At 41.7% G+C, this 27,653-nt stretch overlaps 1 protein-coding gene across 1 annotated transcript; it reads left to right on the top strand.

Moving 5' to 3' along the window:
- The first annotated feature begins 3,497 nt into the window (after window positions 1-3,497).
- ccdc141 (coiled-coil domain containing 141) lies at window positions 3,498-25,928 on the top strand. Its single transcript, XM_030787235.1, has 25 exons — window positions 3,498-3,599; window positions 4,764-4,886; window positions 6,185-6,376; window positions 7,805-7,913; window positions 8,150-8,403; window positions 9,738-9,857; window positions 10,104-10,298; window positions 10,863-11,035; window positions 11,142-11,283; window positions 12,257-12,376; window positions 12,689-12,880; window positions 13,077-13,262; window positions 13,878-14,057; window positions 14,148-14,273; window positions 14,425-14,613; window positions 14,930-15,101; window positions 15,509-15,639; window positions 18,506-18,646; window positions 18,740-18,937; window positions 19,132-19,315; window positions 20,211-20,330; window positions 20,504-20,559; window positions 20,649-21,146; window positions 23,073-23,911; window positions 25,655-25,928. The coding sequence occupies exons 1-25, from the start codon at window positions 3,498-3,500 to the stop codon at window positions 25,926-25,928; spliced, it is 5,016 nt and encodes a 1,671-aa protein (XP_030643095.1).
- The last annotated feature ends 1,725 nt before the right edge of the window (window positions 25,929-27,653 follow it).

Raw genomic sequence — 27,653 nt, 5'->3', positions numbered from 1 at the left:
GTGGAACGTTTTTGAAATGACACTTCACAAGTGTGCTCAGGGAGTCTTTTTGGAGCCAAAGCTTTCATGGTTGGAATTAGATACAATTTTAACAATTTGATAGAAAGATAAGTTTAGGTTCTGGATTTTTCAGCCTTGCATATATACCCTCAGTGGTCCACTGCCCAACTGTTTTGAATTCTCACCTGCCGCATCACCGTATTCACTCGCTTTTAGTTATAGTGCCGTTTTACAAGGTCCTTCAGAAAACAGACCTGTCATCTGGTAAAATACAGAAACTTTCTTTTCAGCGACAGGATTTTTTGGTGTATCGTCCCAGACAAACCCCTCACTTCTGTAGCCTCGTCGTTCATGTGGACAGGCACTGCCTTTCCCCCGTTAATAAACCATGTGGGTCATCACCTCTGCGTGAAGCAGTCAAATTCAAGTCAGTGACACAAAACAGCATGATGTAGCATCTTCTTACACATGGAACAACATGTAAGTAACAAATTAACTGAAATTAGCTAAAAATATGAAAAGGGTGTTTTATGCAAATTCTGCAGTTGCTGTCCTGAAACAAGATAACTTAGTCAAATCTAACTGTCAAATTCAAACTCAACCTTTCTAGCAAGATGAAGTTGATGTCTGCAAACATTCTACTAGCTTCTCAGTATAGTCGAGTGTAGGCTGAGCTGGACAGTTGTTAGTCAGACATTGATATAGTTGCTTTTGCTGCATCATGTTGAAGCACTGGTCAGTAACACACAAGGATTCAACATAGGTTTGAATCTGAAACTTGACAACTGTTGCACTAGCAATCCAAGAGAGTAGTCAACTGCTTTTACCGACAATGACTGAATGAGTGCCGTGACTGCGGGGAAGAGAAGGTCAAAGGTCAGCCTGTGACGTGCAGCTGTGTCAGTGAGGTTATGCCACAGTAAAGACTGAGGTGATGTAAACACCACTCTGTCGGAAACCCGAAAAGAAGTTTATTGGACTGGTTTTGTCTCAGCAGAAACCACAGAAACATCGCCTCATGCCCTGTGGTAGAGTAAATAAAGCCGAAGTGATTGGAAAGTGCTTCTTTTGTTTTTGTTTTTGTTTTTGTTTTTTGTTTTTTGGCTCTCGGCCAAGTAGAAAACTTTTTATTCTGTAATTAAAATAGGCAGAGTGATCGAGACGCGGCCGATCCCTGCCCGCGCGGAGGCTAAGCGCTGAGGGGCTGGAGCGGATGTCTAATTATAAACCACTCAGATTGCACACGGGCCTTTACGAAAGCCGCGGCCGGTTTTATCCCTGGCGTGGGACAGATGGCCCCGGTGTCTGGGGTCTGCAAGGTGCCTGCTGTCCCCTAACCACCCTTCACTTCTAAGGCTCTGCTACTCTCTCAGCTGTCTCTCCAGCTCCGCAGCTGCTGCCAGCGCGTTCATCCGTCACGGACGTGGTATGTTAAGAGTCACAATGAAAACATGGTTTAAGAGAAGTTTCCCAGAGATCCTCGGCCTCTGTCCGGTACAGCACTGAGTGCTTTTAATAACACTCTCAGGAGACATCCTACTGAATTCTATTTCAGGAGTTTCCAGAATTATCAAAATTGTCTGAAAATTGGCACTTGCATTTGTCTTGTTCATTTTTCAGGACATCAAAATCATCATGTTATAATGAACATCTTCGTTTGTGGAACTTCATCTCTGTATTTAAAGCCCGTGGGACCGCAGTCAGACAGAGCTATTACGGGTTTGTACACGATAAAGTAGCGGCATGTAATGATTTCCATGGAGAATTACATTATTTTCCTTACCTGGTACTGAAAAGCCTTTTGGCAGTGGCTCAAAATTTTATGGTTTAAATCCCTTGAAATCTGTGGCCATTAATGCACTATGTATGTTTTTTCCACTGACATATGTCCCTTTTGAAGCCAAAATGAAGTAAACTGTCATTCCAGCGTAAACCATTATTCTTAACCATTTTGCTTTTCGGACAGCTCTTTGACCACAAACATGCTCTTATACATAAAATGAGGCATATTAACCACCACACAAAATTTCAGTTCAAATCCATTAATTCTAAATGGAGGAATATTGTCCTCCTTAAAACTCACATTGTGCTACTTAAAACTCTTGATGGGAAAAAAGTCCACCCTTTTGCTGATGTGTGTTTCCCGTTCCAGTATTTGCCATGTCTTCCACAGGGTTATCTCGCAGGCATTGATAGGAAATGACCAGAGAGCCCCAGTGCATCCTGACTGTTTTATCACCACCAAACCCTCACTGGGTAAAATCAGGGGCTGAGGACTGGGATGTACGTGAAATATACGCTCCGCTCTTCACAGAACATGCCTCACTCTTGGCTTTTACCGTTTAAAAATGTATCTATTTATTTTCAGGATTTCATGTTGCTCCCGTAGTGAAATGTAAGATGTAGGAGCAGGCTTTGACTGTTTTTGTGGAGTTAGCAGAGGCAGGGCACGGGGAAGCGGTTCGGCTGACTTTTCCCCCGGGGCCGTGTCACCGTATCTCCCTGGGCTTTTCCTTTCATTGTGCTTGACAATGCACCTTTCACTACCCCACACTCGAGGGACATAATTATACAATCATAAAAATGGAATTTAAAAATAAAACCGTTCCCATGGGAAGTTGTAAAGGCTTTAAAGGGGAGTTTGATGCTATCAGTTGAATGTAGTTCACTAACACATTTCTCAGACTTCAAAGTCAATTTGACTTTGTTTTAGACACGTAAAGCCCTTTGAGACTATAAATAGTGATATTGGGCTCTAAATAAATATTATTATTATTATTATTATTATTATTACTTATAAATTCAAAATGCAAAGGATGAAATAGAAGGATGTTTTGCTGCCTGAGTTATAGACTTCAGTGTGAACTTGATTCTTCCTAAAAATCTTTTTTTAAATGATCAGTGTTGCTATATTGGAAGCCAAAATTCAGATTTCCTTCTACACTCAGATTAGGATGTCCGAATGGACCAGGCAACACCATATGATTTTGCGGGAAATGCAGGAGTTGAAACAGGCAGGGTGCTGTGAGAAGGTTCCCAGAGAACCAAAGAGAGACCAGAGTCACTAAACAAGGGGTGTGTCAAATGGCTCTCAGCAGCACAGTGTGATAAACCTAGTGGATATTTCTATTTATATCACACCACACACACCACACTGTCAGCTTAGGCTCTGTGTTTTCAGCAGGGTTCATTCACACCAGGGCTCTTGGAGGGAACGGGAGAAGCCAACAAGGCTGTGAGGCTGCCCCAAAGGACAAAGGATTTTCACCCACGGGACTGGGGACTTGATGCTGCCAATGTGGACACTGTTACTTTAAAAGAATTCTCCCTAAAGAAGTGCTCTCAGTCCTTCTCTGTCTGCCTGCTGTGGTCTGGAAACTCACTGGGGGGGGGCAGCGGAACACAGAAGAGAAGGGCTCTGGACTGAGTAAAAACCCGCGTCTGATTCTAACTCTGTTTGACCTTTTCACTCACCCAGCCTGTGGTTCTTCAAGACAATGTCTGGTGAAGGTGACGCTGGAGGTCAGCCTTCCACAACAACAATCAGCACAGTGGCTGTACAAGCTGGGAGCTCCCAGGTCATTATAGCAGTCCTCAAGGTACAGCTTTTTAAAACAACTACTCACATGTTGGATCCTCATAGTGTCTTTACAACTATCTTAAAAGTTCACTAATCAGTGATTCAGTTGTATGATTGATTTTAATATTTAAGTAATAGCCATTCACATTACTTACGTGTAATTCTTGACGATTATGTACAATACTGAATACTTTTGAAGAGGATTTGATACTCTGTGTTCTTTTGTCAAGACTTTCACTGGTGTGATATCTCACCTTAATGTAGCTCCATATGACCCAGTGACAGATGATATTGATGTGTCTGTTTAGGACAGACCCCAGCCTCACAGCCTGGACCACTCTCACTGATTTATTCAAAGCACAAACACATAGAGCAATTCTCTGTTGTCAGTAATGTCACGCCCAGTGACCTCAGGTCTGAGATGGATAAATTTCCACTGAAATGGATAAACTTCAACACATACCTACTCATCTCCCTGCCTGACTGAATGTTTATCACTGCCTGCATCCCAGCAGTACAGCAGCCGCCGCAGGATACTAACGCAGTGTTTTCTGTAGCACACATTATACAAATGGTCTGCATTATTGAACACTCTCTGGGGCTGTGTTCGTCGACTGCTTGTTCTGTGTGTTTGGATACGTTTTGGTCCATTTATACATGTTAAAAGTAGCGGAGTATTTTCAGAACCCTTGAAAATAACTGACCCAGTACAGACCGCTGTCAAAACCATGTTCTGAACACAGGCCAGTGCATACCGGTGAAATAATCACTGCCAAATAATCGCCATTTTTATCATTCTTAAAATATACTGAAGAGACAATTAAATAACTATCAATCCACATATCGCGTTTTAGTTTCCACACCATAATTGAGACTAATTGCACCAGCTGTAGGAGCTCCTTACAGGCATGCATTGCCTCTTCCCTCTGACCTTTACATTCTCACAACACATTTTTCTGACCAGTGTTCACTGACAAAGTGGCTCTTTAGTGAAACATATTAATGCTTTGTAGTGACATTGCTACAGACGTTGTGCCTGAGGTATCCTCTGGCCAGTGGCCAGGAGGAACCCTGATGGATCCCTTTGGAAATGCTGTGTTGGAAGCGTAGTCATAGGTACAAACAGCCGAACAAACATGGCCTTCACTCGCTTGTTTTTTTTTTTTTTTCTTTATTTTGGAAGTGTGGAGAGCTAATACAGCTGCAGCTGGCTGAGGCGAAACCCTGCTTGCTAGAGATTGGGAAGAATCAGGATGAAACCAAGACACTTCTAGAGGAACACGAACAGCTCCTGACCAAACTGAAGGTATTTAAAACAAAACATAGTTTTTGTGAGATTTACCTGCAGATTTCTGTAATATCACAGTCACATGTATGGTCCTGTCTGAGGGTGAAGTGTCATTAGCACATCAGCCTTTGTGCTCGTCGCACAGAACAGCCTCATCCTACGGCTCATGCACAGCACTCTCTTCACATTTCCCATGCAGCCTGATATTTTTCCAGAGAAACCTTTCTCTGGCCCTCATGTGGCTCATGCAGTTTAATAGTTATTTAAGGCTGAAGTTCTCATCCCAGAAAAGAAGTGCTCTCACTGTTTCCACCGTCAAGCCAAGTGCACCGAATAAATACCATTTAAATGTGTCTCACACAAATAATCCATTTTTTTTCATAATAATTTAGTTTCAGAGTACCTGAAAATAATGATCTTTCAGGCCATTTTAAGTAACCTGTTATCTTTAGTGCCTCCAGTGTCTTTGTGCAGTCTAAGCTGTTTCCAGCTAACAGCGTCTTTGTGATAAATGTGTGATTAGAGTCTCTCCTGTTATTGACTGTCATTGATTGGTATATGTGGGTATACGCTGGTCTACAAAGGTACATGCGGGTATCTATGCACAGTCTGCAGTCTTTTAAGTGTACCTGACATTTTTAGAATGAGGAAATTCACCAATGAAATGGAGTGGGAGGGACTGAAACATAGAGACTCGCATTCAGATGTAAAATGCGTCACTTGTTTTCAGTACTACGTCATAAAGATCAGTGATAAACAGATCTCAAACCCAACACTCTGCATAATGCTGCTTGCAGCACAAACTCTCCCTTTCAGTTCTGTTAGGGAATTCACTGCTTCTTCTCATTAAGAATGAGGAGAATGTGCTATAGATTTCAGTGCACAATAGTGTCCTTGTAGAGTACTGTATAGTGCCGTATTTGCATTTAAAATAGATTTATACTCATTGTTCATAGCTGCCATGTGTTGATGTTTGATGAGAGGCTAGGCAGTGCACTCTGAGCCCTGAGATAAATACAGAACACCACTTAAATCCAACCCTCTAATTAAAGAGAGGCTCCACACACAGAGAAACTGTGCTACACATGGGCCTGATTAGTACGCTGTCACTGCTTACATATATATACACATATATACATATATTATATCAGCCCGTCCAGCTCCACGGATGGAACATGAGGCTACTGTCACTGCTTGATGTTAAAAAAAAAAAAAAAGGTTTTTTTTTCCCCTCATAAATTATAGGGGTGTTGTTATCAATGCACAAATGTCAGTAACGACAAATTAAGACTCTGTAAACAAAATTCCTCTGACAGAAACATGAAAAAGCGGTTTACGCCCTCTTGGAGGAGGCAGATAAGACAGCAGAGGAGAAGGTGGGGGAGAAGCAGGTGTACGAGGCCATGGCTGTCTCTCTCGGCTGTGCCTGGACCACCCTGGTGACACATCTGGAAAAGCGTCGGGCCCTGCTGCTCCTGGCGTCCACGTTCTTTGACAGAGCGTTGGAGGTACGAGAGTAGACAGTGTGAACCTGTTTCCTCAGTCTCTGTGTCTGATATCACTGCGCTGCAGACGGCCAGTGTTTATGCGGTATTGTTTTGTTCCGAGTATCTTTTTTGTTTCTGTGTTTTTTCTGTTCTTGTTTTATTTTGATAGTCCCAACTCAAGGAAATGTGATACCGTGTGATACTAACAAAACACGAACAAAAGATTGTTTATTTTGAAAATTTGCTCAGTTTTCAAAAGAACAGGTGTTTCCTCTGGCGTGTTGGTAATAGGATCTGTTGACTGGGCCCCTCATTTAATTTTTTACGATAGTTTTGATGTTTGTTTCACAGATTTGTGTGCTCTCAACAAAATTACAAATAAGAGAACATTCTATCATGGCTGATTTCTCATTTAATAGCGTAGATTGCCAATGTTAATTTTTCTCCATTTTGTCTGTATTAAGACCGACTTTCTAAACAAGGAAAAAACGTGTTGATTGTCTCTGACCATAATTATTCACAGTCTTTAAGTAAAAGTCTCGTTCATGAGAGAGGAGGAGTAAAACTGTGGCTGTCAGTGCTGCAGTGTGGAGAGCAGTTCTGCTATTGAAGGGTCTGTGGTAATTTGAGGCAGTATTCACGCTGTCACACATTAGACCAGACAACCCAGTGTACCAGCGAGACTCTCACTAATGCAAAGGTGTAGAGTGATTAGGACATCAATGACTGTCACAGGAAGCAGGTGTTTCTGTTACTGACAGACGAGAACAGCACTGTTCTTCCTGCATCAGGGGATCAAAGGAGCAACTGTGTTTAATATTTTTTCACTTTGTTAAGCTAAACTCTCCCTGGATTGATTTATTTTTCATAACTGGGAAAATATCTAATGGAAACATTTGTTCTTTATGTATTTTTCCCTGGCTGTCTCCCCTGCCCAAGCAGCATGGCCAGTTTTTTTCTTCTCCAATGCTGGCCACAGTCAGCGAGTGTGACACATCTGGAATTGAAATTATGAATCCCAGATGTACAGCACACCTCTGTGCTGTCAAACAATACCTTTAACCTAGTTCACCACTCAGGGACGTAATGTAAATGTAAATCTCTGTGATTACACACACACACTGTGAACAGTGAATTTGTCCTCTGCATTTAACCCATCCAACACACCAGTAGTGAACACACACCAGACGCAGGAGCAGCGGGCAGCACAGCCGTGGATGGCGGTCCTGGGAATCGAACCCGCAAAACCTTCGGTCATGAGCCCGGTTCTCTAACCTCTAGACCTCTAGACAACTACAGATTTCACGCCAGTCATTTCACTCATTTAATCTATTTAATCCACATAGTATGGAATACAAAGTCATCCAAACACTGTGTGTAGGAATTGTTCATGAATTCTCAAGTGACCGTTGTCAGGTGGTGTGACTGATTGTGTGTGTGTGATTGCAGTTTGCCATTAAGATAGATGAAGCAGAGGACTTCCAGCGTGTTGGGTTGGAGCTTCTAAACCAGGACTGCCTGAATGAGGTGCTCCAAAGGCACAGCAGTTTGAAGAGAGGTGAGTTCCTTCCTTTCAGTGATCTTTGCCACACAGACTTCTCTCAAGAACAGTGCACTACAAATCAGAGCAGTATTGGTATGATGTCAGTATTTCGCTCTTTCCCTCGGTACAAAAACGGCATTTTCTCCCCTTACATGGAGCTGAGTTTCAGAGCTTGACTCCTGAGCTGCTGGAAACACACAGACATGTTGTTGTTGTTGCTGAGTTTTGTCTGATCCATCCCTCTGCCTTAGGCCTCCTGGAGAAGTCAATGCTGGTATTAAACAAAAGTCATGAGCTCCTGGACTTCTTGAGGGACTTCCAGTCTGAAGAGGCTCTGCTGAACAGCGGGGCATTCAAAAGAGCACACAGCAGCTGCAGTCAGGTGGAATGTCTGATGGAGATTCTACAGGACAGACGCAGGAAAGTGGACCAGGGCATGAGGCAAAAATGCCACAATCTGGAAGTGGCCCAGAGGGTCTGCCAGTGGGAACGCCAAGAAAAGGAAGTAAGTCTGTAAAACGAATTCCATCCTCTCCAGAGCTTTGGCAGAACATCTCAGAGAACACAGGGTAGGGGGATCCATTTACCTCCCTACTGACAGCAGTTATACTCATCTTGACCAAACCTTCCCTGGGTGACTTCAGAGCAAAAGCACCAATATGATGATTGTTGATCACTATTGATCGGTGTGAAATTTGTTGACCAGAATGAGTCTAAAACAGTCAGTCCTCTCAGTTTGCAGACGTGCACGCTTACTGATTTTTAACCTTCTTTGTTATGCTGTTATATGAGTGCTTTACTAAACAAAACCTGTTGAGAACATTCTTAATGATATATTGATATTGTAATGTGTGAATGTCCTGTATGGTCCGTGATTGTGCCTGAGATGGGAGTTCATAAAGCCCTCAGTAAGAGTGTGTGGTATTTTACCGTAACAGTACCCGTGTGATGACATGATGACTGAAGGTTCCTGCCACATTCCAGACACAGGCCACAATGTCACACATGAGCTCCAGCAATTTATCAGATTAACATCACTGGGAAAACCACAATATAGATAATTCAAGTTTTATAAATATTTTAAATTTGTATTTTAGACCAATATTGCTTTTATGGGAAGCTACTTGAAAGCCACTCTACCCATGAATGACTGAACAAATAGGGTTTGTGAGTGAGTACTAATGTCAATGTCTCCTTAGACGGGGCTGGCGCAAAAAGAAAAGAAAAGAAAAGCTGAAGTGAACTAAACTAAACCGAACTGAACTGTAGTGGACCAAACTAAACTAAACGCTCCAACATATTGTACCGTATAAAGGGACTGGTTGGTTATCTTTAGCACTGTGTGGATGTGAAGTATTCTCAGGGGCACCTTATAGTCTCTTTAAATCCAGATCCAAAAATAACTGAGCACCATAGTTAACATATTGAAGAGGGAAAGCAAGTTCATATGCACTGTTTGACAGGATATACGACCCTGTGAAATAATACAGATACATATTACACAGTTCAGTGAAAGATAAAAAAAGACAACCTTCATTAAACAACATTACTTTTTTCTCCAGCCTCATCCTTTTTAATGCATGTTTATCAGGATGACAGGATGAGTCTGTTCTCAGTCCATCTGAAAGTCTGGTCAGGACAGGTCAGCTGTGGACACGAGAGCATATTCCATACTGGTTCCCTTCCATACTATTCCATACTGGTTCAAGACACAATGCACAGCAAACAAGCCACTCTGAATCAGCTGACTGCAAATATCAGTTTAGGGCATGAGCAGGCTGTCTCATCAGAGCAGCTTATTGGCTGTGTCATCACTCCGTCATTTTCCTCTTTAAACAGGTAACACACTGGTTGAAGGAGCATGCTGATTCACTCTTAGAAAACAGTAAAATGGGTTCGTCTCTGTCAGAAAATGAAGAGTTACTGAAGGAACACAGGGAGTTTGAATTAAAATCCAAGGTAAGTTTAAAAGATGAATACTAGAGGGCCTGCGAACCGCTGTGCTTATGTATTATTTAGATTTTGAAAAGCTCAGTGATCAGTCCATTATCAGTGGACAGCTGCCAGAGTCTGTATTGTGAAACTGATCAGATAAGATGACCATAGTTATAAGGATGTCTGCCTGCAGCTGGAGAAAACAGCAACGCAACTCTAACGCATATTTCCACACTGATGTGTACAGCGTGTACTCATGTTCTCCTACAGGACTGGAGCTCTTTGGCTGAGAGACTACTCACACGGGCGTCTGAGCTACTCGCCGCCGATGGTTGCACAGGGTTGGAGCTTATCTCTGAGAAGAGCCAGAAACTCAAGGCTTTGCATGAACAGTTTCGGAGCCTCATGACGGATCGTCTGGCTCACCTTCAGGAAATCAATGGCTTCTTCCACAGTGCTAATGATGTATGTGGTCCATGGACTCAGGCATGAGTGACTAATCTCCTGCCTCTCCTAAGTAAGGCAGTCCTGGAGACACAGTTTCTGCCTCAAAAACTGAGAGAATAGAGCTAGTTTCTACTGATTACACTGCTTTCTAGTGGAAGCAAGGATCATCGCATTTTTGGCATCCTTATGATGGCTGTCATGGGAACACAAAAGGTGGTGTCTGTAATGTCTGTTGTTCATATGTGTGCCTGGTTAAAGAAACTATGTCCTGTCAGCTGTTGTCTCTGTTGCGCTGGCATTCTGATTAGCTCCATGAACAGAAAAAAAATATGTTTCAGGTTTTGCTCACCAAATAACATCTTCCTCCTAAAGGAACGGATAAGGTTTTTATGTTCTGGAAGAGAAAGCTTTCTAAATTACAATAACGATGCCTCAGTCAATGTTAAGAGCTATCCCAGTAATTCAGTGCTTATTTGGTGGTTTTCCTCTTAAAGACACTTGTCATAATAATACGGAATAGATAATTTACCAGAAGCAATGAGTCTGTTCCTACGCCAGTGACATTTTTCTTGTAATTCTCAGGCATTTGAAGTGCTTGGTAATATTGAGAGCTGTTTGAAGGGATTAAGGACTCAGGCCCTCAGATTACCAGAGCTGGCTAAAAAACACGAAGAGTTTCACCGCAGTGCGAAAGACACAGCAGCTGAGCCTCTGCAAATAGGTCAGCTCATACTTCAGAGAAAAGATTTGAAAAGGTGAGTGGAAACAGTGTCAGTACTGAGTAATACGATTCCAGTGTAGAAGCCTGTTTGTGATGACACAGTGCATCCACACTGTTCCCAGCACACATTTGTTTTTCAGTGCTCAGGTTGGTGGTGTGCAAAGGATGCTGGGATATATCAAAGAGAGGGTTGACGCCCTGAGTCAGGAATGCCACGCTCATCGGGACTTAACAGCCAGGAAGCAGCAGCTCACAGCGTCTCTCGAGACCCTCATGGACACGGTACACAGGATATTACCTCATCGAAACACACTGTACCCTTTTTAAATCTCACATATTCAGTTCAATTCAATTTTATTGTCAATAACACCATGTGCAGGCATATATGTACACGAACAGAGGGCTGCAGCTTCAGCACAACGGTGGGGTGGGGGGCGCTTATAGGGACACACGTGGCATAAATTACAGAAAAAAACACAAGGGTATCAACACAAACACAAGGTCTCCATAAACACCAGAAGGAAGCAGTTTTGCTGCCTTCTGTGAGAGGATATGCTGAGTCTTATCTCATCCATTTTGTTAACAAGCGATCAGACATTGGCCAAGAAGATGCTGGGGAAGGAAACTTTGTAGGGAGCGCTGCTTAGCTTAGCTTAGCACGTAGCCCGACCCACTTCCCTCTTTTCTTTTTACGCTCCCGATGGGGGCTACGCCTCCACTCTGAGACCGGGGAGCAGACACTGCCGATGGCAAAGTTGTCTGTGATGGTAGTGGGGAGTGTGTAATCCGTTTTGAGGTTTATGTTCCTGACAGCTGTAGGAGAGGTTAGCATTGCCTAAGCTTATAAATAAAACCTGAAACTAATGTATAAATGATAAAGGAGACGCGGCACCATCAAAGTCATATCCATGAGTCTGTTTTGTAGATATAACCCAATTCTGTTTCACTGAACTCAGGGAGGATGCATGTCTCTGGTGGTAATGTCTTTGTCTCTGTGGGACTGAATAAGTACTCTTACCAAGTGTTCTTCAGAAATTTCTCATTAAATATGATCTGGAATTTGAATTTCTGAGTAGCCTTAGAGGAACTGAAGCTGAGTCTAAGAGTCTGTCTTGTTTTGAACAGCCATTTAAGGGAAATTATCATCGAGGTGGCATTTCAGTACCAACCGATTTGATGCACACAGTCTGAAGTGTAAAGGTCTGGTACTCCAAGGCTTAATCTGTCTCATGTGCCCTTACTTTCACCCCCTCAGATCTCCACGTGGCTTAAGAGCAGTCATTGTGTCCTCTCAAGCAAAACAGAGCCTGGCTCCTCACTCAGTGAGGCTGAAGACATGCTGGACAAACACCTGGGGATCATCCCTCAGACACAGGTATGACTGTCTTACTGACTCCGCCTCAAACACATCATGTCCACACAGGAAGTTGAGCTCCTAATGGGCTCAATTTCATTAGGATTTTGTCCCAATCGGAACATTACATATCTGAGCCTAAAATTAAAATTCTTCACAGGGTCTTTATAAGCTACATCAGGGATGTAACTGATACAATTTTTTATGTTGGAATGGAGGAGATACTTGAAAACTGTGGCCCTCCAAGAAGAAGATTTTCTACATCTGCTCTAAATTCACACTCCAATCCGTGACAGAATCAGTAATGTGCCAGTCTGTGCTTGGTTGTTGCAGGATATTTTGAGAAAGTCAGAGAACATTGGAGAGCTGATAAAGGAGCTCAGAGCTCTGGAGTCTCCTGAGGCCACAGAGTTCTCCAACAAAGCTTCTCTGCTGGCAGAGGAACTAAACACTCTGATCAGAAACATCTCAGCGCGCGTTGACAGTCTGAAGCCTTATGTGGCATTTCTACGCTGTGCTGAGGAGGTACTGTCTACTCAGTAATACTGAAACATCTTATGTCCTGTCTTATCTACAGCAATTACTGTGTTCTGCAGAATGTCTTTATTCACAGGTCAAGAACGTCAGGAAAATGTCAGGAATATGTCTAATGTTAACCAAAAATGTTCTTCCTGATGTAAAAGTGCAGGCAATTACTGACACTCGTGTTGTGTCAGCACAGGTGGAAAAACAAATGAAGTCTTTGCAGGAGTGTTACGTGAACAGACCACAGGAGGAAGAGGAAGAGGAGAATGAGGAAGGTAGTACAGTAGTGAGGGAAACTGTTGACACTAAGTGGCAATCATTGTTAGAGCGGTTCCTCACAATGCAGGATTTGGGCAACAACTTCGTCAACTCTTCAAACATGGTAAGAATCTGCCTTTCATTGCCAAGAGGGTGATTTAAGCGTGTCTTGTTCATAAAACTGAACACAGCTAAACGTATGGATGGTACAGTGCAGCTGCTGAATGAAGCACATGATAATATCAATAGTTCATTATCTCTATCTTTTAAATTCTGAAAACGCTGCTGTGTTCAGAGTACTGCGTCGTATCGCAGCCATAAAATCATTAGCGAAGCCTAAATCATTCACATTTTTCTATCATCATCCATTTGCTGCTGGCTGAGAGATGCATGCAAATGTTACATCAGCTGTCAAATCTTCCAAGATCACTGAAGATGCCTGTGAGGCTGTAACTCATTATTGTGTTAACGTCAATGTAATACCCAGTTTGACACCTTCATTTGGAAACTGTTACTACTAGTATCAGTGATCAGGGAATTTATCCTATTTATAAGATCAGTCCAGCTCACATTAATGCACATGACAGGATCTGATATAGACTTTACATGCATATGGTAAGATGTTACTGTTGCTTTCTTATAGACCTGAATGACTGTTTTTTGAAAGTGTTTTGTTCTTATTTGCAGTGTATCCCACCTGGACTTGAATAACGTTTGTTGTGACTGTCTCTGATTGCAGATCAGTGAGAAAATTAATCTAAATGTGAAGGCTGCCGTGTATGTAGTTGAGAACACTATGGAAAGTTTGAATAGGAAGAAAACCGGCCTTTCGGACATGTGGACCTCATGGCAACTTCAGGTCAATCAGTTAAAGTCTGTGAAGAAACAGTGGAAAAAATTCAAAGACAAACTTAAAAAGGTAACCAGAGAGAAGTTCAGAACGACTCAAAGCCCTGCCGTGCGTCACAGAGCACAATTAATCATTTTTTATGCAACTTCCGTTTGACAGCTTGCTCATGACCTGAGGGCTGTGGAAGAACTGCTGACACCAGCAGGCACAGTTGACTTGGGCAGTGATCCTCTGTCTGTGTCCAGGCTGCAGGAGAACCTAAACGCCGTAAAGCCCCAGTTTCTGGTTAGGGAAAAGTCTCTTTGCTGAATTACGCATTTACACCAGTCAGTGCCATACAGCAATCAATCCACTGAACTGAAACACGTTTGGTTTTATTTGGCTGTAAGCTTTTAATGAGTGATTTTTACTGTTACATTCTGTTTCATTGTTACAGCAACTAAATGCAGAGATAGAAATGCTAGTGAAGACGTCCGAGTTGTTGGCATTGAAAGGTGTACCTGTAAAAGAGAAGAATGAGAAAATCTCTGAGTTTCTCCAGCTGCATCAGCAAGTGAAAGATAAAATCAAAGAATATGAGTCCATTCTCAGCATGGCTATGAAATTCCATCAGATATATGAAGAGGTAAAGCCACATTCTTTGGTGCTTTTAATCTCTATGAACCACATTCCTTAGTGATTTTCATCAAGTCAAACCCTCTGATACCTTTGAATGTAAGCCTTAATATTGTCTTAGTTAAGACTTTCAGGCGCTTCACTCTCATAGTGTTGTTTGGATGCTGAGTTAAGTATTACTGTTGTTAATTATGCCACGTAAAACCTGTGTCAGATATTATTATACAAAAATGAATAATGAGTTTAGAATAAAAAAAAAAATGAGGTTGGGAATGCACATTATATCAAATAAAAATTGTATCCAAATTGTTATTATTAAATTTCAGCTTGAGGAGCTGCTGAATGCCAAGCCAGTGTCTGTGTTCAGTGATACCACCCAGGCCAAGATGCAGCTGTCTCAGCATCAGGAGAAACAGAGCCATGTGCGCCACCTGTATAAGATGGCAATCTCACTGGGTGCAGATATCTACAGCACACTCCAGCAGTCGGTAAGGACTGGTCTGTCCCTCAGAGCATTTTCATGAAACTGTTTGGTTCAAACCGCCTTGAGCGCTGTCTGTAAAATCCTGTCCAACGGGCTCATAGTTATGAGTTAACCTATTGGAGTAGTGACCTCATCAAGTTCAATTCAGTGGTCTTGCATTGTTGGAAATGCAATGAATCACATTTGTAATGAATCAAATCTGTAATGAATCCAGTCTCCCAATGATCCTTACCAGTGTCTGACTCTAAACCAGCTGGAATCCACCAAACTGGATTCTAACAAATTTGATCTCTAAAAAGAATTTCGTCTTAACTTCTGAAACAGTTTACAGTGGATTCACTGATGCTTGTGGAATGAGTCCTAGGCTTCCCACTGACTGATGTGTCTTCTCTCGCCTGGCAGCAACCCCTGGGCCTCTCAGTGCACTTACTGCAGGACAAACTGGAGAGGCTGGAGAGCGGTAGTGTGGCCTGGACTGCTGAGGCCAACAAGTGTGAGGAGAACCTCCTGAGTAACGTGCACTGCTGTGTCTTTAAGGAGGAGATCAATGAGGTGAACACCACGCTGAGTTTATCAGTAATGAGTACACTGCTTTGATCTGTCTTCCTGCTTCGATAAAGAGCTCTATCTGAGTTTGCGCTGGAGGTCCGTGGCTCTGCTCCATTGTCTCTCTCCCCATGAATTATTTATAGCTTGAGTGTCCCAGTTAAAATTAGTCTGTAGACTGCGATCTCGGCATCTCCACTGCATAACACTAGGACCCTACCATTTGTCCCATGTCACTCCAGAGGGGCACTGGATTCCAGGCTAATCAGACACTTCTTAGGCATCGAAAATAAACAGGGCTCCCAGGATTACAGGCAATACGGTCAGAAAGGTTCAGCTACCTCTCTTATCTTCTCTGTCCGTTAACACGACCTACCCGTCTGCAGACATCTCAGACCCATGCAACACAACGTTAACAAACGCAAGGAAAGCACACAGAATGCACTGTTAAATAAACCATCACAGTGTTGAGCTTAACCAACCTTTGCAGCACTTTAAGTCACTCTTCAAACTCACAAAAGCAATATGCTGCCCAACAGATGTCATGACAACGCAGTCAAGGCACAACCAAAAATTTTGATATCGATGCAAATTTATAGTGATCTGTCTCCCCCTAGTGGATCATGAGTGTAGTTGTAGAGTCAGCGTCCATGCAGTGTCAATGCAGTCTGGCCACTGTGACTGGGTGATTTATGATGGGTCAGTAATACCTGCTGTATTGACATTTAAGGTATTTGCTGAAATGTCTCAGCTGTGAAATATTTCACTCTCATACAAACAGCCATTATGGCAAATGCGACATAATTAGAAGATATCAGTAGTATTAGTAGTAGTATTACTGGATATTATCAGGATATACTGAGATTTCTGAAGACAGGTTGTGACAGCTGATTAGATCAGCCAGACAGGATAAATACCAGATGCACTAAAAACCCATGTCATGCTTTCGCTGAATTTTCAGACTGCTGAAAAGAAAATCTGTCTATTTGACAATTTAATGAATGTGATCATTTGGCCAGAATGAAAAACATGATTGTGTCACATTATTTCATACAACAGTTGCAGCAGCTCTCGGTATCTTTCAGAACCAATTAAATAACAGCAGGTTATTCTGTCCACACAGGACCGGGCTATAAGTCTGACACCAGAGTTCTGAAGAACTGTAATGAAATTACCCATGTAGCTGTTTCCATAGTACACACTACACTGTTTAGAAATGGAGAAATGTCTTGAAGTGGTGTTTTCCCATTCCTGTCCACCAGAAGGCAGCCATGCAGTCTTAATTGTATGGTGGTCTCATTTAGAGGTCAGACGGATATGCCATGATACTCAGATTTATTCTCTCCTTGCGTTACAGTGCATGCTCATGTCTGTTTATAGCAGATGCAAGTTAAGGTTATATATACATAGATGCATCATTAACCCTGTTATCCCATACATTTTACAGTACGTACTGTGTGTTTCATCGTACAGTCAATTCAAGTTCAGACTCGCTGGACGACAACTGTACAGTGGAGCAACACTCTAGATGTAATGCTCTTTTTTGAAATATTTGGGAAAAATTATTGTTCTTGGTTCAAAGGTTAGTTAATCTATTACAGAATATACAGTTAGAACCCACCACTGGGTAAAGACACACTGTGTAATTAAACATAAGGAAGACTTTATGTATTCTGTAACGCAATGGCAGGTGTGTGGGAGACTGGCAAGTATTTATCTGAAGCTATGACATTCACTGAGATAATGCTTTTGTCTCACTACAATGTTATTTTAATAACAAAACTGGATTGATTTCTTAGTCAGCAAGCCGGCAGCCTATGGGAGTAATCACATGAATATGAATGAGTAAACAACATGAAATGATAGCCCAGACAGTTGCTGCTGCTCATCAGATGGCATGAAGTGCACTGACACATTTCCATCAGTCAGAGAACTGAAGGGTCCTGCCACAGAGCAGTCTGCTCAGAATTCCATTCATTTTTTAGTCTGTGACGCTTCAGAGAAAGGCCTGAGAAGAACAGACTGCTGTGTGTTTGTTTGATCACCTGCATAAAGGATTCAAAAGACTAAATGGGAAAATAGCCCTATTAATAATCATTTCAAGCTATTAAAGTGTTTTTATACTCAGCAAATCCACGCATATTTGATTTTATTTCATTTTATGGCGATGTTTTTGACTTCAGAATCCCCCTACCTCTTGAGAGGTTTTTGGAAGCATTAAAACTTTAAAGAGCAGCTGCCCTTCTAAAAGGTGGGCATAACTTGAGGAAGATATGGATGTGGTAGCACCCAGTGGGACGACACCATTACTGTTGGCTCTGTGAGGCTCGGGGTGTTTTGACCTTTCAGTTTCATCCCAGGGCCCATGCTTCCCTTAGGTCCACTGCAGGCTAGAGAAGAAAGGCTTCCCCTGTAGCTAACATTTGGTAAACTCCAGGAGGGAGTTATGAGTGTACTATATCAGGCCCTGGAAGCCAGCCTGCAGCTGTCCTTGGGTGACACATGAGCTGGTCATCTGGAGACTCTGCACCATGGCAAAGCCCTGACGGACCAGACAAAAATGGCATGGCATCATAAATCAACCCCACCTTAAACATTCAGCTTTCCAGAATAAAAGATCCCCCAGCCATCTTCCCACACAGAGTCCCACCCCACTCTGTCTGCCTGCCAAGGGGCTGAGATGACCCCACTCCCGGCCCAGAAATATGCCTCTATTTTTTACATATTAAAGTTCGAAGAGAACACGGTCATTGATCAAACTGATATGCTTGAAAACAGTTTCATTTGCTCTTGTTAGTTCTCACAAATTCAGATGCATGATTGGATGTTGTTTTTTATATTGTTCTGATCTGATTTGGCTTTACATTTTTAGCTTAGAGAGTCCTTTAAAGACCTAAGGAAGAAATTCAACAACTTAAAATTCAACTACATGAAGAAAAATGAGAGGATGAGAAATCTGAAGGCTGTAAAGAACCAGATCCAGCAAATTGAGATATACATTGAAAAGCTTCAGGTAGGTGTACGTATAAATTATTTTCAAGATAAATTCTGTTTAAGACATGAATATTCAGTCCAAAATACAATATACGTCTTTTTCGTAATATAGGTTCTGAAGAAAAAGTTGCAGACCTTTACACTGAAGGTAGCCTCCAGCACTGAGAAACATCTGATTAACAGCAGTCCTAGGGAAATTGAGGATGCGCTGAATGAGCTCCAGAGACAGGTGGGAGATTTTAACAGGGCAGTGGAGGAATACAAGCAGAACCTGGACATGACAGTGAAGCTGCAACAAGCGATGGAGGAGGTGGGACAATGCCATAAACTGTCCCTTGAAAATCTTAATGCCACACTGATGCATAATACAGATGAGTTACACATGTAAACCATAAACTAACAGAACAACATGATGTTATGTTTTGCTGGTTAGTAGTGCTTGTCATTTAGAGGGCTGAATAAAATAATAAAGGTCTGATTTCTTCATTTGCATCTGAATTACAGTATCTGTTCTGGTGTGACGAGGCCAATGCTACGATTGTGAGAGTGGGGAAATACTCCTCTCAGTGTAAGACGAAGGAAGCTGTGAGCACACTGTATAAGCAGTTTGAAAAGTTTGTCTGGCCCACTATTCCACAACAGGAGGAGAGAATTAACCAGATCACTGAACTGGCAGTGAAGTTGCATGGTAAGAGGAGAGAACTCACACACTATCTGTAAATGATGCTCATGAGTGTAGCTCAGTCTGTGATCAAAAGCACATTCATGCAATTCAACTAAACATACTGCACTGTTTATAAGAAACGAGCTAAAACCTCAGAGGTGGTCACAGGCAGTTTAACCATTTTTCATGATATCAAAAACTATGAAATCTAGACCCCCTTTAAAGAATTTTGATTTCACCATATTTCAAGCCTATAGGGTCACCCATTGGGGGTTCTGCCTGAATTAATCCTTACTAGCATAGCAAGAACAAGAAAGGTCTTGTAAAAGAACAATACAACTACAGTGGTCTAGTAAAGCCTCATTGGAGGTTACTTCATTTTCAGTGCACTTGCAGAAACAACTACATAAATATTATAACTTTTTTTTTTAAATTTTGTGTTGTCTACATGTGGGCCTGATACTGAGTTACAATAACATAGGTGGTTAAACATGTCTTCATTTAATAATGACAGCCCACTTAGCATTCACTTCACTGTAGCAAGTTAGCCTGGCTAGTTATGGGTGACTTGTGAGTTTGAGAGAAAAACAAAAAAACAAAACTAGCACTCATATCACCCTCTTGAACTAAATATCAGTTTTTACACACTGATATGAAATTTTTGAAATTTAATATCAGTTTTTTAAACTGTATGTATGCCATCATGAAAAACTGATTAAACATTCAAACTGTTTGCCATAGAAGATACAGTGAAAATGTTATCTTATGAAAAATGTTGCTCTGCACTTAAGGACATGGAAAAGATACTGAACACTTGTATTTTAACATCCATCATTTTGCAACTGAGTTGCCACATGCTTTTTGTGGCAGAGCAGCTGCACATGCAGAGCAAATCATGTCATTTCCATATGCAATGCAGGTGATGAAGAGGGAAAGAAGTATGTGGAGAAAACGGTCAGTAAGCACAACGAAATTGTGGAATCAGTGAAGGAACTCTGTAATGGACTTTTAGAACTTGAAGCTAAACTCCAGGTGAGAAGTAGCTTTTTTTTTTTCTTTTTTTTTTTCTTTTCTCCAAATATCTTCACAGCTCTTTCTGCAACACTTAGCTCTCACAGCCTTTTTGTTTTAATCTGTCATTGTCTCACCATGTCTAGACGGAGACCTCTAAAGAGCAGCCTGGTTTGGAGGACGCTGGAACACTTACAGAAGAGAACAGATCAAAGGAATCATCTGAGGGAAAAAAGACACTAGATACCACAGATAATGTAAGCATAAATGACTCTTAATTACGGACTGCTGGATGGTTATTTTGTGGTTTCCCTCATATGACAAATCTATGATTTGTTGTAAACAGTCAGAGCCAAAAGAAAGCGGACACACACCTGAGATGGCTGGGCCAGGGAATGGGACGGAAGTGCCTGTAGGCAAGAGGCAGGAGAGCAAGAAGCCTCACCTACGCAAAACCAGGAGCCAAGATCTTCCAGACAAGCATCACCCGGAGAATCGTAAGGTGTTATCAGAGACAAGGTCCTACATTCAGGAGGCCTACTCAAAAACCATTACTGAAAAGTCAACAGTACAGATGAAAGAGCAGCTGCATACATCCTTCTGCCACACACAGACATTCAATGTGTCATGCTACCCTTTGGAGAAAGACAGGAAGATTCATGTCTTACACCAGACTAAGAGGGAGTCTTATGACACCCCTCCCCCGCCCTGTCACTCAGCCCCCAGCTTCTCAGACATCCAAAGAGCCTTTCAAAAGAAAGAGAAACCAGACTCTGCCCAGAGAACCACTCACGACAAGTTCCCGGGCTCCAGTGGATCCAATGTTCCATGCACAGATTCAAAGGTGGGTTCATTCCACCCTGATTCTCAAAAGTACAGTATCCCAAAACTGTAAAAGAAAATATCCAGTTTTGAAAACACAAAACATGAAGTACAACGAGATTTAGAAAGCACAATAAAATGAAGTGAACTCACAAACAAAATATAAAGTGAAAAAAACCTAACAACAACAACAACATCAACAACAACAACAAAAACAATAATAATAATAATAACAACAACAACAACAACAACAATAATAATAATAATAATGATGATGTTGCAACCAGTGCAACCAGTGTTGGGGTAGCTACTTAAAAAAGTAATTAGTTATCAGTACCAATTACTTTTTTAAATTGTAATGGTATTACTTTACTCGTTACTCCTTTTGAAAAGTAATTACACTACTCATTACTTTACTGTTGAGTTACTCTCTAAAACTACAAACTCCCCAATTTAGCACAGAAAAATACAAGGACGAACATCACAGTCCTTTTATTCTGTATGCAACAGCCTAGTGCCAAGTATGAACACAGGTAAGGGCATAACTTATCAGTGTTTATGTAGACATCAGTGTAGCCAATACTGGTGGAGTAGCCTACACAGTGAAAATGATACATGGGATACAGTGGTTAACTACTGGTAGTTTCTGAGGTAGTGAGTAATACGTTCTGCTATCATTATCAGCTGACAGCTGCGTTATCTGTTTTTTTTTTTTTTTTTTGTGATTAAAAGTTGAAGCTCTCCATATTATTGTCCTGGTTGGCTACACCGTATTTTCGGGTTTTCACAAATGTAGCAGAGCTTGCTAGCTAGCTAACTAACCAGTTGTCGGTCTTGTCTCATTTAATTGGATCCACTGTCAAGGGCCCAATCTCACCTTAGTGACAATGGGTAGTCAATATCACTACTGATCGGTACACAATCAAGGTGAACAGGTGAACAGGTGTGTGTCGCATCATGGCTGCTTCTATAATCATGCATTTCAACACCACTGAAACACTGTCTTGATCAGTGATTGCCCAACAACTATCAATGAACAAAAGGCCAGCGTCAACACTTGACTGAATTTTTCATAGTTCGTAACTCTGGAAACCCAGCAGTCTACACGTATCTTCAGCTTCCAACTTCTCAGTTCCAGAGTTAGAGGCGATTAACTTCTACTAGCCAGCTCAAGACCCAACCGTTATTAGCCAGTGTAAGCTAACCTGCGCCTTCCTCTATAACACTGCCGTTAGTTGAATAGGTAGCTCTCCTGGTGACTGTATTTACTCTGCTTTGTCTAAGTCAAACACATTAAAAAACTTGGACTGTGTTACACCAAACTTTTCTGGAAACTTGTCATAGTAACTGTTTAGCCGGCAGTGTTTGATCACCTCGCATCGCAAATTCTCCCACTGTAAAAGTCTGCTCAACATTCTGCGGCTTACAGTTCTTCATTTTATGCTGAGTTTCTTCTGTTTCTTCTGTTGCTATTTTAATTCTTGTTTCTATCATAGAGCTTCTCCTGTCATGTTAGCTTTAAAATCTCTTGGAATTTGTGACTTCAGTAAATATCTAATTTCAGTTGTCAGAGCTGGGGGCTAAATATTATAAACAGTAGCAATTAGCAACTACTGCCACCTCCCCAAAATTTACAACGGTAATGAAAGGACATTGGTTTAATTGGAACACCAGTGCAGTTTTTAAACATCTGGAGGGCTTTGAGAGAGGCTGTCTCTCAGGTAGTGTCATGTCTCCAGTTGGTAAGGAAAAGTGGCAACATGCAATGTGCTTTACATCTTATTCTTGCATTTTCTCTTCATCGGTTTGCATGCTTATATTTGTAATTTCATTTTGTGTTGCAGTTACAGGCATCCGTGAGGAAGTCCTTTAGAAGTGAAATAATGTAGCTTTCAATAGAAATATGGTTTTATGAGTTGGTTTTTCTGTTTTTGTGATTTTGTTATAGGGTGAGGCCTCTCACCCAGGAGAAGAGGAGTTTTCCTCACAGGGTGCACAAGATCCAGCCACATCTGCAGGTGGTCAGACAGAAGGAGACTATCAGCAGGATCACCTCACTGAGGGGTCAACGTCCAACGACGAATATGAATGCACCTCTCCAGATGATATTTCTTTACCTCCTTTATCAGAGACTCCAGAATCAAACATTGTTCAGTCAGAGAATGACCTGGAAGATGGTTACTGCATTAGCTCCCACAGTCTCCATGTCAACCAGTACAGCCACCAGTCTCATTCCCAGTACAGTGACACCATCCACCAAAGGCCAGAATGGCTGTCCAGCCAGACAGAGAGCTACCCCTCTCCCACCACGGGACAGGGCGCTAAATTCAGGACTGAGTCCTCCTCCTTTGTCCAAAGCCCACTCACAGTCCCTGCTCCTAGCCTTGTCTCCAACACCATCTCCAGCATCCTGAAGAGCAAACCCATGCCCAGTCAGCCTTCAGGGACATTCAGCGAGTCCCACCAGACTCTTTACTCAGTGCATGAGAGCCGTTCTGAGAGGCAGGAGTGTGTGCATGACCCCAGTTTGGGCCACGGTTCCAGTACCCGTGCCAGTAACATGCATGTCTCCCCTACCCCATTAACTACAGAGCAGGATCCAAACCTTTGCAAACCCACTGCTATCCGTGAGGAGATCAGGCTACCCTCCGTGGGCCGAGCCACGGGCAGCCTTGCAGGCCAGGGTCCCAGTTTCTCCAAGGTGTTGTCTAATACCACAGTAATGGAGGGTTCTCCTGTGACCCTTGAAGTGGAAGTCACTGGATTTCCAGAGCCTACTTTAACATGGTGGGTAGCATACAATGAACAACACCCTTAAGGCCTTTATAAACCGTGTCTGAAAACTTTACCCTGTCTTGCTTATCTCTCCTATCTCTGAAGCTGTCGCATGAAATGCCGCACTCTACTGTATGTACAGAAAACAACACAGAAATGAGAAAATCTACAATCGATCAAAGCCCATCACAGCACGTAACTCTAGCTCAATCCTCTGATCTGTTTGATTACAAAAACATTAGAGTTTTCACATTTATACTGATTTATTCGCAGTTGCTTTTGTCAAAAGTAACTTACAAGTTGCAAAGCAAGTAGGCCTAAATCGACAGATTTCAGTATGCCGAAGGTAGTGCCTAGAACAACTGCAAGGACTGTGTATGGTTCTAGTATTTTACTGGGTCCAGTTTTTTTAATGCATGGACGGGGAAAAAACAAGGTCAGTGGTTAAGAAGTCGGAAAGATTTGAAAGAGGTGAGTTTAGAGGTATTTTGAATGTGTCCAATGTGTCAGAGCATCTTATAGAAAGAGGAACCTCCTTCCACCATTGAGGAACTAAGTATGAGAGGATTTGTGACTTAGGTCTCAACCCGCTAGGCGTCTTGCTGAAGCAGACCTGAGTGGGTGTCCTGGGGCCTTCAGTTTGGTTGCAGATTGGATGCAGACAGGTGTGGTACAGTTGGCAGCTCTGAAGGTCAGCATCGAGGTTTTGAACCTGATGCAGCCAATGACAGGGAACAGGCGGAGGGAGACAGAGAGAGGAGTGACGTGAACATTTCGGCAGGTTAAAAAGTAAGCAAACTGCTTCATTTTGAATGCTCTGGGGTGGACAAACTGAACAGAGTGTGAAGTAACATTGAAATGTCATATATCAGGGTAAGTGACTCAGGTGGTCAGGGGAGAAACCCTGTAACTACGTGTGAAACGAGATGTAATGGCATAATGTCGACCAAGACAGCACACTCACAATATTTAAGTTTTGAAACAAAGACAGTCTTTGTACTGTTATCATCTCTGTGAAAGATGATCAGCTCAACTATCTGAGCTTAATATTTTCAGACCCTCAGTCTGTTTTTATATCAGTCTTGGTGTGCAAATGCCTTTGGAAAGTAAATGACCATTCCTCATCAATCAGGGAATACTCTGACATTCAGCTGACGTGAACGTTTACTTGAACACAGAATATGCAGTTTGTACTTTGGATTTTGGCTTGAATATCTTTAAATGACATTGAAATAACTGAAATGGGAATAAAATGCCCCTGTGAACAGTAACCATTTTGTAGATTTGAATACACAACTAAATTAAATTAAGCGTTTAGACGAGCAAAGTACGTCATTCTTCAAATACTTCAAGAGGTTTGGCTACAAGATGGAATAGAATGACAGATATATTTTGTGTGCACTGCATGAATGTTTTTTGGAGACACTAAAAACGATTATAAAACATAAAAATACTTAAGAATGTTTTAATTCCATCAATTAACATTGGTAACAATCCTCTTTTTCCTCTTACATCACACTAACATCTCCTTTGAAATTTGATGTTATACTTGGTTGATTGCATTTTCATTCTTGCTGTAGATTACTAGGTATCCTCTTTTTTGTAATCTCACCCTTTGATTGACACAGTTCTGTATTAATGGTGTTACTTCTTTTAATCTAACTCTTTGATTGACACCGTTCTGTATTAATGGTTGTCCCTATTTGCTGTGCTGTGGTTTTTTGTGATGACGTGAAAATGTACTTTTTGCTTCAGGTTCAAGAATGGACAGAAACTGACCAATGATGAGCACATACAACTATCCCAAAAAGAAGGCAAATGCTCATTGTTCATACAGATGGCCACTGAGTGTGACGCAGGCCTTTATGAAATTTGTGCCTCTAACTCTTCCACCAGTATTTCTTCAAGTGCCGTGCTACAGGTCAAAGGTAACTGCTGTCAAACTGTCAACATTTTGAAGCTGGACTGGCACACCTGCTTTGGCGCACTGTGTTTCCTCTTGTGGCTCCTCTACCTGCTGCTGTTGTGACAGCAAAAGGATGAACCCTCCTCAAAACTAAACCTTCACACCTGTCACCAACAGCTGGTTTTATTTCGCATGGTGCACACAATTAACAAGAGTTTTGAACCTGTTAGATATGAAATGGAAGCATGTGGTATCTCATGTCACCTTTGAAACTGATCACTGCATTGATATACCAAAATGTAGTCTGTGCAATATTACTTATTGGATTTTTTAATAGTGCAGCGAGTATTTTCACGGCAGTTCTGACAAACATGAGGTTCCTAATACCAGTTCCCAGTTTCTGACTACTCCTCTCTCAATTAGTTGATACTTTAATTATATCTGACCGACGAGGTTGATGTTTCTTAAATGAATCTTAAAGTTGCCTCCTGTTGCGTTAAATCTACAACTGTATAATTGCTTTCATGTAAATCACAGAAACATATTCAATCTGAAATACTTTGGTCGAGTTTCAACAAAATGTACAAGATGTTCAACAGTATTGGCATTATTTCTGCAGTCTTCCTGACACTGAAATTTCTTTTTGTAAAATGTGACAATTTACTGTATGTAGAGCTATTAAACTGTTTTGATGTGTTTAAACTACTTCCATTTGCTCCATCACAATAATTAATGCACCTGGAGATAGTGAGTCATAACAGTCATAACATAGCAGTAATGTAAGTGTTCTCCTTTACTGAGAAATGAAAAGGCAGTGTGAACCATGCGGCTGCTGGTCTTGTGTCAGTTTGAGGCCAGTTGTCATCAGCACACATCAGCTATGTTGAGAGAATGCACAGAGTTCAGAGATCTCTGTAACTTGATCTGAGGTAAGCAGGCTCGGAGTAAAGAGTTTATCCAGCAAACTATCTACACTGTCACAGAGCACACACTTCACAAATAATGCATGAGATCGGGCATGTCAGCACTGAATGCCACTGATGGCTATTGTTCAGATTCACCCAGTGCATCCAGTTATATTTTTGATACTGCTGATCCATCACTAGGATCCTTTCTGTAAAGTACTATGATTATAAAGGTAAGTCTTCAGATGTAACTTACTTGCTGTAAAAGGTTCTTAAACTTCCCTGTATTTAAAAATGGTATCTCTCTGTCAGCAGTGGTGGATAAATTGGCTGCTCACACAGAGTTCAGCAGGTACAATATTGTTATCACAAATCTTCACCCAGGCCCCTCTCACGTTACGCCTCTGCTAGACTCCTCTGTGCCCCCGCCGAGGAGGTGTCTGCTATACTCCTCTGTGCCCCCACTGAGGAGGTGTCATTCCACGTCATTCCACAGCTCCAGGCAAAGCCGGTCATGATAAGGACAGAACCGTGTCCTTAAAGCCTGGAATGTAATGTCTGCAGTGACAGACCAAAGATTACAGCAGATTCACTACTTAAAACGTTCGCTGCTAAAGATTACACGCACATTCACTTTCAACTAATTACAACAAATTTTGCTTACAAACAGTTGCACAAATGCTATCAATAACAGAAAAAAAACAGCAATTACAACATAACCATGCATAAAACTGAAAAAATAGATGGAGAGTTCTATACTTGTAAAGTAGAGCTCAGATGAATTGTAGAAGATATTTTGTTCAATTTCAGTACCTGTTTATAACTTTCTAATGAGGTCATCTACTTTTAACAGTAGAGACCATGTGTGTCACATTATTGCTGTGAATGGTTGTCAGGAAGTATAAATGGTTCAGCACATGTTTACAGTACCTGTACCTTACTG

The sequence above is a fragment of the Chanos chanos genome, chromosome 10 (genome assembly GCF_902362185.1).
Source record: "Chanos chanos chromosome 10, fChaCha1.1, whole genome shotgun sequence".
Lineage (NCBI taxonomy): Eukaryota > Metazoa > Chordata > Actinopteri > Gonorynchiformes > Chanidae > Chanos > Chanos chanos.
This window is presented reverse-complemented; position numbering and strand designations above follow the sequence as displayed.